Consider the following 14,021-nt stretch of genomic DNA (forward strand, 5'->3'; position numbering starts at 1 on the left):
AAACAAGAGTATTGATAGGGAGATTTTTTTTTTTTTACTATAATACTCTTGTAGAATAACCAGAATAACCTTCTTGCAGAAGGATAACCTTCTATGCCATTTAAAATCAATTTTGACCTCTTTTATGCTGTTCCTTTTTGAAGTTAGGGAGCTGGTAAAAAAACAAACAGGGAAGCATAAATAACATCAGCTCCCTGCTGCAAGCAACACAGTTCTGACCTGAATATATGAAAAAGTATGATTTCCTGAGTGAAGAGCATATACCCATGACAGGAGCTGAAGTTAGAAATAAGCTTTCATTGACCCTTATGTTTCTTTCTGGGTTCAGAGGTTTCAGTATGAGAAGATAAACATTTCTTGAAATCATAAACTGCTTTGGAAATCTGTTTCCAGAAACAGCTATTCTATTTCTCCACCAAAAATAATTTTCCACTTATTAGTGAAAGTAAAGACAAACAAAAATCTCCCTTACTGAACAAAAATAATGTATTTTGAAAATGTAATTCTAGAAAGATAGTTCTCCTTTTAAGCACAGTACAGAAAGATGAGCTGCTCCAAGGGACTGAAAATGTACTCAAAATATTCCGTTATTTTGCTTGGAGAATCTGCCCCACAAAATTCATTCTTCCTATCTGTCATGGCTAAAGTCGAAAGAATAGTATGTAAGATTGTAGCCATGCTCTGTAATGTTGGTAGAACGTTTACATCCTTCTTTTCAGCTATTACTAACTGAAGGACTACACAAAAGACTGAGGAAACATGGAAGCAAGGTGAAAGAAAACGCTCCCAAATTAGAAGAGTTGCAAATGCTCTTTTTTTTTTCTTCTTTGAGAATCTTTTCTGATTTCCAAGCAATTCCTAGGACACTAGCCCACCTTTTCCTATAATCTTTTTGAGATCATTGAATGGAATATTTAAATTTGTAGCCTTACTTGTTCTATAAGAACTGTCAGAGTTGTTTAGTGGTAATAAAATTGATGTTTTTAGAATCCTGTGAAGAATCTCAAAGTGCTTGAGAGATATGCCAGAAATAATCCTCACAGTCCTGAACAGGAAGTTCTTCAACCATTTTGAAACTGAAATATTCTACATGCCACATAGTACATGACTCACTATTCAAAAATAAGCAATGAAAAATAAAATGCACAGTATTTTGAAATTAAAAGTGGACGAACATAGATGGCTTGTGAGTCAACACAGTTAATTCTTGTTGCTCTCACCTCTTGTTTAGCCAACTCCTCCATATCAACTTTTCTGTTTTGGTGCTTTCCAAAACCTTTCCCAAACATCAAGCTACCTCTTCAACTCGTTCCTTCAGCAACCCCTCCTCATCAGGTCTCTAGTTCAATTCCAGTGAGCAGAGACTCATTTGCTCAATCTGATTTCCTTCTCCGCCATTTTTTATCCAATCTGTCTATTGCTATGTTCCAAATCTACTACCATAGTTTGTTTTCTTTCAGCATAATTCACTATCCTCTGTTCCCTTATTACTTGACCTTTCAGGTCTTTATCACCCATCAGTATTGAAGTTTCTCTGCTGTTCAGTCATCTTCTCCCATTCTTTCAAACAGATGAGCGACTGCTTTCATGTCTCATACTCTCTCTGTGCTCAGCTCTTCCGCCTCCCTTTCCAAACAGAAGGCCACCCTTGGCATCTCCCAGACCTGGCTTGCACGCCGCATCCACCTCCTCTGCTCCCATGCTGTGTTGAACATGTCTGGCAGGGATTCTGCGGTTAGTCTCCTTCCACTATAAACTCTTTTTTCCTTCCTTTGGCTCCACTACCTCAGCAGCTCTGCTCAGGAGACAGACACAGCTTAGGTTCAACAGGGCTAGAAGAGCCAAAACTGAACAGAAGTAACATGCAGTCTGCAGAGGTGGCCAATACCATATTATCTGCATCAATGGTTTCTAAATTCTGGTCCACAGACTACTGATTGCCTGAAAGATTTTCAAAGATAGCTTGTGAAATAACCACAAAGAAGCTTTTAATCTGCATATGCATAATGGCAAGGAAACAAACTGTTATTTTCATTTACCCCATTCTATATTTAAAACTTAATCTAATTTTATTGGGCTATAAATCAGGAATTAATGCATTTTTAAAAATCCTTTATTCCTCCCCAACAAAACAAAGTGATAGTCCTTTCAACTTTCTCCTCTAGATGTAGGCACTGTGGTAGTGTCTCTTATGCTCAATGAAAGTTCAGATTAGCATTTCTCAACATTTCAAAACTAAGCATTTCAAAACTCATTGTAGATATCAACACGTATTTCTGGAAGACCTATATGTCTTCTGAAGGATTATCTATTCATCTACTTATTGACTATCCCTGCCCTGCTTAAACTGAAGATCTAAGAAGATTACAGAACCTTGTGGCAAGGCTGAAGGCTTGTTAACTTAACAAGGCTGTGGATTTAAAACTGTGTTAAATTAAACAGGTTTTGAAAATGGCTTAACTCTGCTAGTGTGGATAAGATTTAAGAGTCTCCTCTCAGATCTGTATCTAGCTCATGAAAAAGATGACCATGTGAGATAGTAGGGCACTGGCATACACAAACATGTGAAGGTCCATGAGACGTTGATTTTCTTTCAGCAAGCTCTCAGCTTCAGAATAAAAGCTTCATCTTTACTCAGAAACACATTACCACAGCACACTGAATTCACCTTTACTGGATTTGTTTAAATAAGCTTCTAGAACAGCTATGCCCTATATATGCCAACTCAGATTGTCATCTGATTATCTTTGAATACTTTTCATCTTAACAGTTTTTAATCAGTCAGAAGTGCCTTATTCTTCTCCAGCTTTTTTATATAAATAAAATGCAAACTATAACCTAAAGAATTAAGATGGCATGCTAATAAAGAATAATTGAAGACACTTGTTTCAAATTACTCAGTATTGATCCTCTCACTCCTCTGCGCAAGTAAGACCTTATCTTCAGAGCATCTTACTGAGTCCCAATGATTTCCTGACATGTAAAAGCATGCAGAAGAGAAAACAGACTTAACTGTTTGCCTCTGTGCTAAGACCAGCTAGGTGCTTCATGCCCAAACTGCATGGCAGCCCCAGCACTATCTACTCAGGCACTCTCAGTGCCACAAGGCTCTAACTAGGACTAGCCCCACTGCTTAGTCTGATGATCAAACAGAGGCCAGTGCTGCCATCTCCCCCTCTATGTTGCACAGACAGAGCTATGTCTAGGAGATACCTGCCAAGATGATAACTTCAACTGCCAGCACTGCTGGGCCAGAATTTGATACAGCTGGAAACCAAAGGAGAACAAAGGATTTCTGAAGTAGTGGAGCTATTGCTTCCTTGTTCTAACACTTCAGGCTTGGACTGCAGACATTGAAGTATTACTGAAGTCCATCAGCTACACAAAATGCAACACAGCACTCGTAAAGAGGAATATATCATCTCTTAGAAGCTGCCTTTGAAGCAGCTTTTTCCCCCTCTCCCTCTTAGATCTATAGGAGGGTGGAAATCTCTAAGTAACACACATGACATCACCATTCTTCGGTATTCTGAACACATGCCAGAGTCAAGGTATCCACTTCCTTGTCAAGACAGGATCAGAAAGTCTAAAGCTATGTTCATGAGTTTGGAAGGTAAAGAAAGATAAGAAGTGCAGAAAAGAGTACTCCCCTGGGATGTGCAATTTTCTCACCTCAGGGCCACTTGCTTCCTAAAATTATTCCAGCTCACCTCAAAACTGCCATTCTTGGTCCAAAAACAACTGTTCTCCAAAAAGATTCTGATTTGGTGATGCGATATGAAAAGAAACTGATCTAATGCAACTGACCCAAGAATTCACTGCTAATTCTCTGAGATGATGCTTTTCTGTCTACTAACAAAGCAGCATCCGACAGGAACTGAGAAGTAACAGATGCACACTTCTCCTTTGTGCACCCATTAATGCGGTGTATGTATGAATAGGGCTGACCAGATGATATTTAAGCTTTAATTACTGAGACACATTCTTACCCACACTTGGATGTGCATATAGGCAATGATTTAGAGGAGGGGGGAAAAAAAAAGAAAGAAACTTTTAAACCAAAGGAGGCTAAGCAATACAGTAATATTAACCTACACTTTATGCTCTTCATTCATTTAGCAGATTCAGTCATAAATACCACAAGAGAAGAGTGTCTGTAGTCCAGGTACTTCAACAGAACATTTTCTTTCTTACTGCTTACTTTATTTTCCCTATGTTTGACACAGTCAAGGACAAATTGGACGCAAGAGAGAAGAAAGATATATGTTTTCTTTTTCTTGGAAGTAGTTCACTAAGATCTGAGGTGAGAGAATGTTTGAATAAAGAACAATGATGGAGCCAAAGAAAAGAGCAAGGAAGGTGTTAAGCATATCATAAGAAGGCCAAATGCACTGCAAGGGGAAGTCCACCAAAAGAAAGACAAACAATTGAACATAACAAGTTTCCAGTTTTATTATCACAGCTGCACTTTCAGGGTTGCTGTTTTCTGCAGTTCCTATCCATACACTAAACACAGGGGTAAGAAGAGGAAGTACCATGTGAAAACCATTTCACTCAGGTAAAGGAGAGGGGAGGAGTAGGATTTCTATCTCACCCCACCCCCGTCAGCCCCTTCAGCACTCCCCACCATACAGGATGTCTACTAAGCCACTGAACAAGAGGTACCCATTGCAGAAAGCCAGATGCACTGCATACAGAAACACAGCAATAGCACTACTGACTGACTTTTCTAATCAGACCCTGGACCACCTACATAAAGCAATTTTATTGGTATTTGATTTCTGTGGTAATAAGACAAAAATTAAACGATTTTTATTCTTTAAAAAAACCCCAAACCCTGCTCCCCTTGATTAGCCCATTAAAAGTAAAGGCTTCAGACTTCCTTTTTGTGCACAAGTTTAAATTTTCTGAATAATCAAAGCTTTTTTGAGTAGAGCAATAACCTGTAACTCACCGGCCAAATTACACTGGAGAAAACAAAAGACACCATTTTATTTCAGGGAAGCAGTTTTAAACGAATCTACAGAAATGGAGGAATATTAAATTGGAAAAAGAAGGGAAATAAAGACAGCCCCCTCTTCCACCTGAAAACAAAGAAATCATATAGCAGTATCTTCCACTAATACACACACATACAAAATTAAAAAAAAAGAGTATGGGAAACAAAATAAAAAGAGATTTAAGTATCACACTTAAATACTGTGGATTTGGTTTTTAGTTTATAAATCAACTTACTTCAAAACCTAGGTATTTTCTAAATAAAAGGATTACACTAGTTTCACAGCTATTTTATCAAGCAGATTAATGTTAGCTGGCATGTTAAAGATGGCTATCAAGGTTCAAAGTACAGAATTAAATACTTCTGTACTATCAACACCATTTGCATTAGATATTCTCTTCTTACTCTTTTCAAAACACATTCAAATCTACACACCAGTGTACCAGTCAGATGCAGATTTCTCTAGCTAAAGAACAGAACACCAGCTTCCACAGATAGTTTAAGTGTCTGGCTTTTCCTCACTGGGGTATTTATGTCATTCCCTATTATGAAAATGAAATCCTTTTCACAATGTAACACTAGGCACTGGACCATCTTTGGCACAGGAAATGGATTACAAACAGCTCTCCAGAAATGTGGAAGTCAAAAATTTAAAGACTGAACAGCAGCACCTACTGAACTCAACTAAGACTGTGGACCCATTGTAAAACACCCTATAGATACATCCAAAATAAAAAAAGTCAATCTCTGCCCTAAAGAGTATACAGTTTAAATAGTGAGTGAAACAAAGCAAGTACTATCAGTCATATCTGCAGATGGGAAACAGGCACAAAGAGCTCTGAACAACTCTGTGCAAGGTTATAAAGGATGTCTGTGGCAGAGCCAGGAACTGAGCCCGGAAGCTCTCAATCCTAGCCCAATGCCTTTGGATACTGAGACAATTCCTCCTTTTGCTTATCCTCCCTTTCTTTACTTAATTACTTATCTCAGAGAGGAAACACATTAACACCAGGAGAGACAGTCTATTTTCCTTTTATATTTATAATCTGCGTTAAATTTTATCTAGCTTAACATAGGATACAAAAAGTGTTACAAAGAAGTAATTAAAATTGTACAATCAATTGTAAATGTAAAACCAGCATCTGGTATTTCAGAAAGTGTGAAAGGAAACAAAAGCATGCATATGTGATTTGTTTGGCCAAGGCCAATTGTATGAGGTTCAACAAGGCTCAGTGCCGGGTCCTGCACTTGGGTCGCAACAACCCCAGGCAACACTACGGGCTTGGGAAACAGTGGCTGGAAAGCTGCCCAGCAGAAAAGGACCTGGGGGTGCTGGTTGACAGCTGACTGAACATGAGCCAGCAATGTGCCCAGGTGGCCAAGGCCAACAGCATCCTGGCTTGTATAAGAAGTAGTGTGGCCAGCAGGCCTAGGGAAGTGATCATCCCCCTGGACTTGGCACTGGTGAGGCTGCATCTCAAGTACTGTGTTCAGTTTTGGGCCCCTCACTACAAGAAGGACATTGAGGTGCTGAAGCGCATCCAAAGAAGAGCCACAAAGCTGGTGAAGGGTCTAGAGAGCAAGTCTTCTGAGGAGCAGTTGAGGGAACTGGGGTTGTTTAGCCTGGAGAAAATGAGGCTGAGGGGAGACCTTATCGCGCTCTATGACTACCTGAAAGGAGGTTGTAGCAAGGGAGGTCTCAGTCTCTTCTCCCAAGTAACAAGTGACACGACAAGAGGCAATGGCCTCAAGTTGTGCCAGGGGAGGTTTAGATTGGGTATTAGAAAAACCTTCTTTGCTGAAAGTGTTGTCAAGCATTGGAACAGGCTGCCTAGGGAAGTGGTTGAGTCACCATTCCTGGAGGTATTGAAGAGACATGTAGATGTGGTGCCTAGGGACATGGTTTAGTGGTGGACTTGGCAGTGCTAGGTTAATGGTTGGACTCAATGATCTTAAAGGTCTTTTCCAACCTAAATGATTCTATGATTTAGAGAGACTTCCCCAATTTTTTTCTAATGATCACTCTGGAATATGAATAGGCATCTATCTCCACATTCTCAAATTAAGATATTTCACATGTTAAAGTTGCACCTTGACACTCTTTACTTTTATAGGATGGAATATATGCAGGAATGTATAATTGAAACTACACAGACAACAATAAGATACACTTTTGTTTCTTTTTTTTAAATAAGGGGGAAAGTAGTTTTTTTACAAATTTGTACACATATAATCCTCAAAATCAGGTATCATCAAGTAATGATTCTCCAGCCTACCATCACAAATACTGATCATGAAACTAATTGCATTAGTCACTTTCTTGCATATTTCTACAACCACTTTTTCCCCAAAGTAGCATGATTTACAAACTGATCTATTATGACAATGAGAGTCTCTTACAAGAGTACCTGACCAGCAGATGTTTACTGATATGACATTTCCATGTACTGTTTTATTCTGCTAACTCTTGTTCAGAGACAATTTAAACATCTGTTCCTATCTACACCTGCTGCTATGCTTGGCAATTCCTAGTTTTCAATCCTTTAATAAAGTTATTGGTCTATGAACACACAGTTTCAGTTCCATTGTTGTTTTCTAATCATTAAGAAGTTTCCTTTGACAACTAAGTTCTGCCAGGATCTCAGGAGGCCAGCAAGTGTCACGGCTGCAATGGCAGCACTCATTTCAGCTCCTATCAGGTTTTTGAATCCTGCTAAATAGTCAGACTGCATGAGCTGTGACCCTGAGCTCTTTTCTCCAGGGTGGTTAGGGTAAAAGAAAACCGATTGCTAACATCTTGCATCAAGTCCAAAGGCCAAGAAGTCTGACCTGCTGAAGTCCTCACAGACCAGAAGGTGGCCCGTTGTCCCTACTGCCCTAAGTCATGTGCCAAGTTCAGCTGTCGAAGAGAACCTGGCTCCATTTATTTTCCTTTTTGGCATTAAAGCTGCTTCAGCAGTTCCCAGGCAGGCTACTGGATCACAAATGACCGCTGCTGCGGCAGTATGGATGTGAGAATTGAAAATTTTACTGTTGCTTTCCTGTGTTACACAAGCATGAGAACAGAAGTGTGTATTTACAGTACAATGTAACACAGTGGAGCACTAGTAGAAACTCATGGAACAACCTTCTGTTTGTGGGTTTTTCTTTCCTCTTCAGTTTATAAGAATTTTTCGCAAACATTTCAGATGTTAGCAGTTCCCAATAGAAACACAAAGGTTTAGGAATGCACAGAGCAAAAATTTATTGATGCAGTTAGAAAGTCACCTTTAACACCTAAATGAGCATCTTCTAATAGCCTTTAATGTTGCTTTTCCCTCCAATTTCAAGAAGTCTTCACCAAAAGTGTTATTACCAGAGGTCTCTATTAGCTTTCCAGAATAAAAACAAGAAAAAAGGGAAAAGCTTTAGGACTTTCCCATTGTCTGCGCTGTAACATTTCTTGGTAAGATTTCCCACTGACATAGAGTATAATATACTCAAATTACACCATCAATTCTTACTCAGCATAAGTGTCAACTCTATTAGGCATAGCAAACTTTTAAGCTATTCATGCTTTTCTTTTGCAAAGGAATATCATTTGAATCCTTCGCTTATCTCTTCCTGCCTACGCTTGGTCCAGAGAACAGCTGAAAACATTATTAAAAAATGTCTTCAACAGCGATGAGATTCCAGACTATCTACACAATGCTGCTCTAGGTTCCACTGAGAAGACAGCCCTAACTTCAGAAATTTGGACTATAAAGAAACTAGCAGGGGAAGTGGTATATCTTAGGCACATACAAATTGAAGGGAAAAGACAAGTTAAACGTGTATCATCTTAAATCTATCCTCTAGCAGAGAAATTAGAACAGCTTTCCAACATCTATCAACTTATGTACACAGCTATGTTTAGCAGGAGCTAAGACTCCTGCAATAAGCATACCCTTGGAAAACTACCATAAGGAACTTAATATAATACCTGTTTGATATACTTTGTGAAAATGACACGATGAATATGAGCATAAATTTGAAATTAAGTACCCTAAATTTTTCTTACGCTCTTTTGAAGGAAACAAGGCTCATGTGATCATGTAGTCCCTCAACAACCCTCAATAACTTGCTCCTGATGACTAGTCCCAAGCAGAATTGACAGCTGGCTGCAGCTCTTAAAGCTCTTCCAAGCTGTCAACCTAGCTGAAGGTTTTTACTTAAAAATAAATAAATAAATAAATAGAAATACAAAAGCATTAAATTAGCATCCATACCAGTGAGGAAGCTGCAGCATGAACGTAACTATTATTTGTTCTCCCAGGCAAGCTGGCTGCTCAGAACAGAAGAGCTGGGCAGTCAGCAAACAAGGTTACAGTAGTATGCTGCCTTTGTCCAAATGGTACCCAGGGAAAGGCACAGAAGGCTTTATACATCAAAACAGCAGGGAAGAGAAGGAGGTTAAGAACTTGCAGGGAGAAACTGCAGTTGTTACAGTGGTGAAAGATTATTGAGGTTACAGAAGGAGACAGGGTTATTGCAGTGGGGGAGACACAAGGCACAAGATTTGTTAAGCCCCACCACCCACCCAGCTTCATTACTTTTAAGACTCAAGGAACCATTTGTTTGTTTATTGCCATGTGTCACCACATATATACAGAGAATGCAATACACGTAGTACTGTCCAATAACAGGGCTAGCAGCTCCGTAGTCATTGATACAGTTCAGGAAATCACACGGCAGTACATGCTGTATTAACCTTTTCTGAAAATTATGGCATCCTCTGAAATGGCATTTATGAGCTTAGTATACTTCAGGGTATAAGCAGAATGTTTATGACTTGACAGCCTTCATCCACGTTCACTTCATTTAACATAACAGCAACTTTCATTTACTAGTTCCCCTTCAGCAAAATTAGTTTAGGAAATCTGACTCTGCCACTCATCTAGAAACAGATTTTCCTCTCCAATTCCCAGAGAGGAACCATATTTGCAACTATCTTTATGTTATAGTTAGCAAAACAAGTAGGGCATTCACTTCAACATTGTCCATTAAATTGGCATTTTGTTCTCTGGACTTTTATTTTTAAAAAAATCACTTTTCATATAGAAAAATGAAAAATTCTTATCTCCCCCTTTTTATCCCTCAGAGTTCTTAAAATTACTGCCTTCCTAGAAAAGGCTCAGGACAAAGAGGAGAAAGGATGAGAAGATCATCTTTCCCTGTCTTCCAAAGGAAAGAAGACACAGAATGCCTGTGAAACCCCAGAAACAAAGATGTATTCATTGATGTAAAATGTTGTAATCTATCACTAACATACACTGAGTATCAGTTAATTGCATGAGAAATGCACATGGTCAAAATTTTAATGGCACACAGTACAGCATAACTAATAAACTGAAGCAACATTCCATATGTTATCACTGTCTACTCTGTACAACATCTGGAAATGCAAATGTTGCACAACAGGATATTATAGAACATTAAGAAAAGAGAGAGAATATTCCATATTCAGTCTTATTTCTTCTAATAAGGCTCAGAGAAACTCGGAAGTGCAGTCATTCACACATGCAGCACACTGCTGCACCAGAAGCCTTTCTGAAGGAAAAGCACTCTCTGAGAACACACAGTTATTTACAAAGATTGACACAAAAATACATAAGCAAGTTACATGGGTATTTTGATTTGTTTTAAATCAAAGAGCTTTTGCAAATGTAAGGCACAGTGGTAAACACTTTAAGATTCTGGAGAAGATCCAAGTGGTTTTGATACTGCTGAAGCTTCTTCGCAGTACTTTTTTTCAGGTTCACCTTCTGAAAGCAAAACCCCCACATCATCTTCTCTCCTCCCTTACCAATTAATCTATACACAGAACAAAACTCATTAACAGGAAGTGTCATGAAAATTATTGGGTTTATATTCTACAGTAAAGAACCTAATGAGAGTCTCTACCAAGAAGAGAAAACAACACAATCTCATGGAAGAACATCAGTATTTTAAATCCTCATGCAAACTGAAGATTTGTATTTAAGATGTTTTAAATAGGTTCCAATCATGTAAGTACAACTGAGGACAAATCAGTGTAAGGCTTCCTTCATTGGGTAAGTAAACTAAATCATTCAGCTATACTTTAAAATAAAGACTAGTCTTGCAAAATACACATTTAAGCCCTCTGCTTGGAACTCCTTGAGACATTTCTTAAAAAATAAACTTTGCAAGAAAGAAATCACCCAAACCATTCAGAAACTCCACTTCAAACACTGGAAGTCTGAATACAGAAGCATCACAAAGTGGGCAGCAAGACCTTCTAGAGAAGCTGTTCTGTCTTGTCATTAGGTAACACAGAGCAAAGTCAGTCATCTCATAAAATTGTCTCTCCTGATACAGGCTCTAGAACGGATAATCATAAATGAGGCTACTGAGTGTTGATTATAAGGTATAACAGAGTCTACAGGTTGCATAGATCCCAGGAAGGAACAGGGGTACAGACAGAAGGCAATGTCTTGCCATCAGTACATAGATTTTTCTAAATCACTCAGAAAAAATACTTTGAAAAAAACTAATTAAAGAAGGGGAGAGGACTGAGAATACAAACAACTTATCAGGCCACAGTAATTCAAAGATTTCTTTTTAAAGGAAGAGATTTAAAAACATAGGTCCTTAGAAGCCAATGGCAAAACCTTCAACAAGAACATAACTTCCCTGCTTACGTTTAACGTCCATTAAATCTAATTCAAAGGAAATTTACTGATAGTCAGAATCATTACCAAAAGCGCAAGAGCCAAAATAAAATCTCTAATCTTGTAGGTGGCAAACCAAGAACAATTTCAAGTATTCTTCACAAGATGTTTATCCTTCACAGTTACTTAAGCTCTCCACATAAATTATCTTGTTCTATTTGACTTCCTTTTAATATGACAATTAAGGTATTGAGATGCTTTTCTTCTCCTTACCTCAACAACTGAGAGTTTTAATAACGACACATTATTACTGGTGCTTATATAACAGTAAACCAATACTGATAAGAACACTGATGTGTTTTGCTAAAAATCTACAACAGCTTTTGCTGTATTTACTATTTGACTGCCCTTATCCTATAGCAGAGGCCATCAACCATTTTGAAACAGTGCAGGAAAAGATACTATTGCATCAAAATACCATCACCAGGTAGTACTTACCCTAACAGGAGGGCTCCGCGCTTGCACCCTTTGCTGCTGTCCAACTTGAGAGCTCTGCAGGTCCTTTGATCCGCAGTTAGCTACAGTATTGATGGGGACCCTTAAAGCACTTGTGCTACCAGTCCCACCACCAGCACTGGGTTTTCGAGGCCTCTGTTTGATGCCGTCCAGTAGTCTAACAAGCAAAATGTTACTGGGAAGTTCATCAACGCCGCAGTCCACTAGAGTCCTGCACTCTGGGCATCGAAGTTCATTTCGAGAGCTCACAATGCCCAGGAGACAGCGTTTACAAAATGTGTGTTGACAAGGCAAGACTTTTGCAGAAGCATCAAGGCGTTCTAAGCAAACAGGACACTCCAACAGATCCAGTAAAGCTGATTCATCCATTTTCTTCGTATCACTTAACCAAAAAACAAATCTTCACAGAATTTGTGTGTTTTGAGCACTCCAAGGATATCATGTTACATCCATTCCTCTTCTGACCATGCTCTGAAATTTTTTGAGGGGGAAAAAAGCATTAACAAGCTGGAAAAAGAGTCAGCAAGACTATTTTATATGAAGATGTTCATACAAAGACCAAAAGAAAAGATCTCCAGACTAATTCAGTAGATATTTTCAATAAATCAAAGGAACATCAAAATAGCAATAAATAATAACAGCAATATACATTAATATATCTATTTAGTTAAACTATTATAACAACTGCTAACAGCTAAGGCTTTTAAATTCAAGTTCCCATAAATTTTAATCTTGAGTGATTCTATTTCCTCAAATTATTCCAGAATGAAGAGTTATCCCCAGTACACTGTTATAATAAAGCTTAATTTTCATAGTTCTTGCTTAATACACCTGTATTGCTGAACATTTATTTGAAATTAGCTTTTCCACAAGAAGACGGTGTGGTCCAAAACAACAAAGCATACACTAACAGGGCATTGCAAGGGGAATTACATTTATGCCAGGACTAAGCCAATAGCAGACTACGTTTCTACCATTTCTGTGAAAAGTAACAGCAACACAGCACACACATCAGCCTTGAAAACAGCCTGTAGCTCTCAGAGTTTTAAGCATACCATAGGCACTGACAAGAGGGCTCACTACAGTGCCGCCTTTAAGAAGCGCTTCAAAAACTATCGCGAAGTGATTTACAGCAGGAAGTGCTACTGCCATATCGTTAGGACAACACGAGTGCTGCGTATGCAGCCGCAAAGGCAAGCCTTCAGCCAGCCTAAGTGTATGCTGCCAGGGGCTGGAAAAGGGAGGGAAAAAAATCCTACATCCAAGAGGCCCCCTAAAAACTATTATTCTGCGGGAACTGACACCAATCTCACCAGGGGAGAAAACAGCTTGCTGAGCTCAGCACTCCCCACCGCTACGCGCCCGCGTACTTGGCGCGGCGAGGCAGCCCCAGCCCCCGCCTGGGCCGCTGCCCCCGCGCTTCCCCTGGCAGCACGGCGGGGGCCCGCCCGGCCGCGCAGCCCCGTCCGAGCCCTCGGGGGCTGCCGAGGCCAGGCTCCGGGCGAAGTTGAGCGCCTCCACCCAGCCCCCGCCGCCGGCCTGCAGAAGCGGCTCGCTCGGCTCCCCGGGCGACGGACGCGTGTCGAGGCGCTCGTCCCCACACCTACCTGCTTTCGGGCTCCGCGTCCGTACCGGCTCCTTTATTTATTTATTTATATTTCCCCACTCCCTCTCTTTAAGAACGATTCACAGGCAGGCAGACCCCGCGGCAGGCGGTACGCACCTCTCCGGGAGCCCGCCGGGGAGAGGAGTGAGCGGGGCCGGCACCCCCGAGAGGTGCATCCCGAGGCGGGGGGAAGGAGGCGGGCGGGGGGCAGGCCCGGCACAGAGTGCTGTCACCCCGCCCCACAGCAGTG

General features: G+C 40.0%; 1 protein-coding gene across 2 annotated transcripts in view; it reads right to left on the minus strand.

Moving 5' to 3' along the window:
- Window positions 1-14,021, minus strand: part of SH3RF1 (SH3 domain containing ring finger 1) — a 93,046-nt gene that overhangs the window by 78,718 nt on the left and 307 nt on the right. Inside the window, exons 1-2 of one of the 2 annotated variants that reach the window (XM_075751867.1) lie at window positions 13,773-13,987; window positions 12,148-12,636 (exon numbers count right to left, since the gene is read on the minus strand). In XM_075751867.1, the coding sequence (XP_075607982.1) occupies window positions 12,148-12,534 (387 nt within the window). In that variant the 5' untranslated portion in view covers window positions 12,535-12,636; window positions 13,773-13,987. Of the gene's footprint in view, window positions 1-12,147; window positions 12,637-13,772; window positions 13,988-14,021 lie in introns of those variants that run through there. The other variant, XM_075751866.1, reaches the window with a different exon arrangement.

The sequence above is a fragment of the Balearica regulorum genome, chromosome 4, assembly GCF_011004875.1.
Source record: "Balearica regulorum gibbericeps isolate bBalReg1 chromosome 4, bBalReg1.pri, whole genome shotgun sequence".
NCBI lineage: Eukaryota > Metazoa > Chordata > Aves > Gruiformes > Gruidae > Balearica > Balearica regulorum.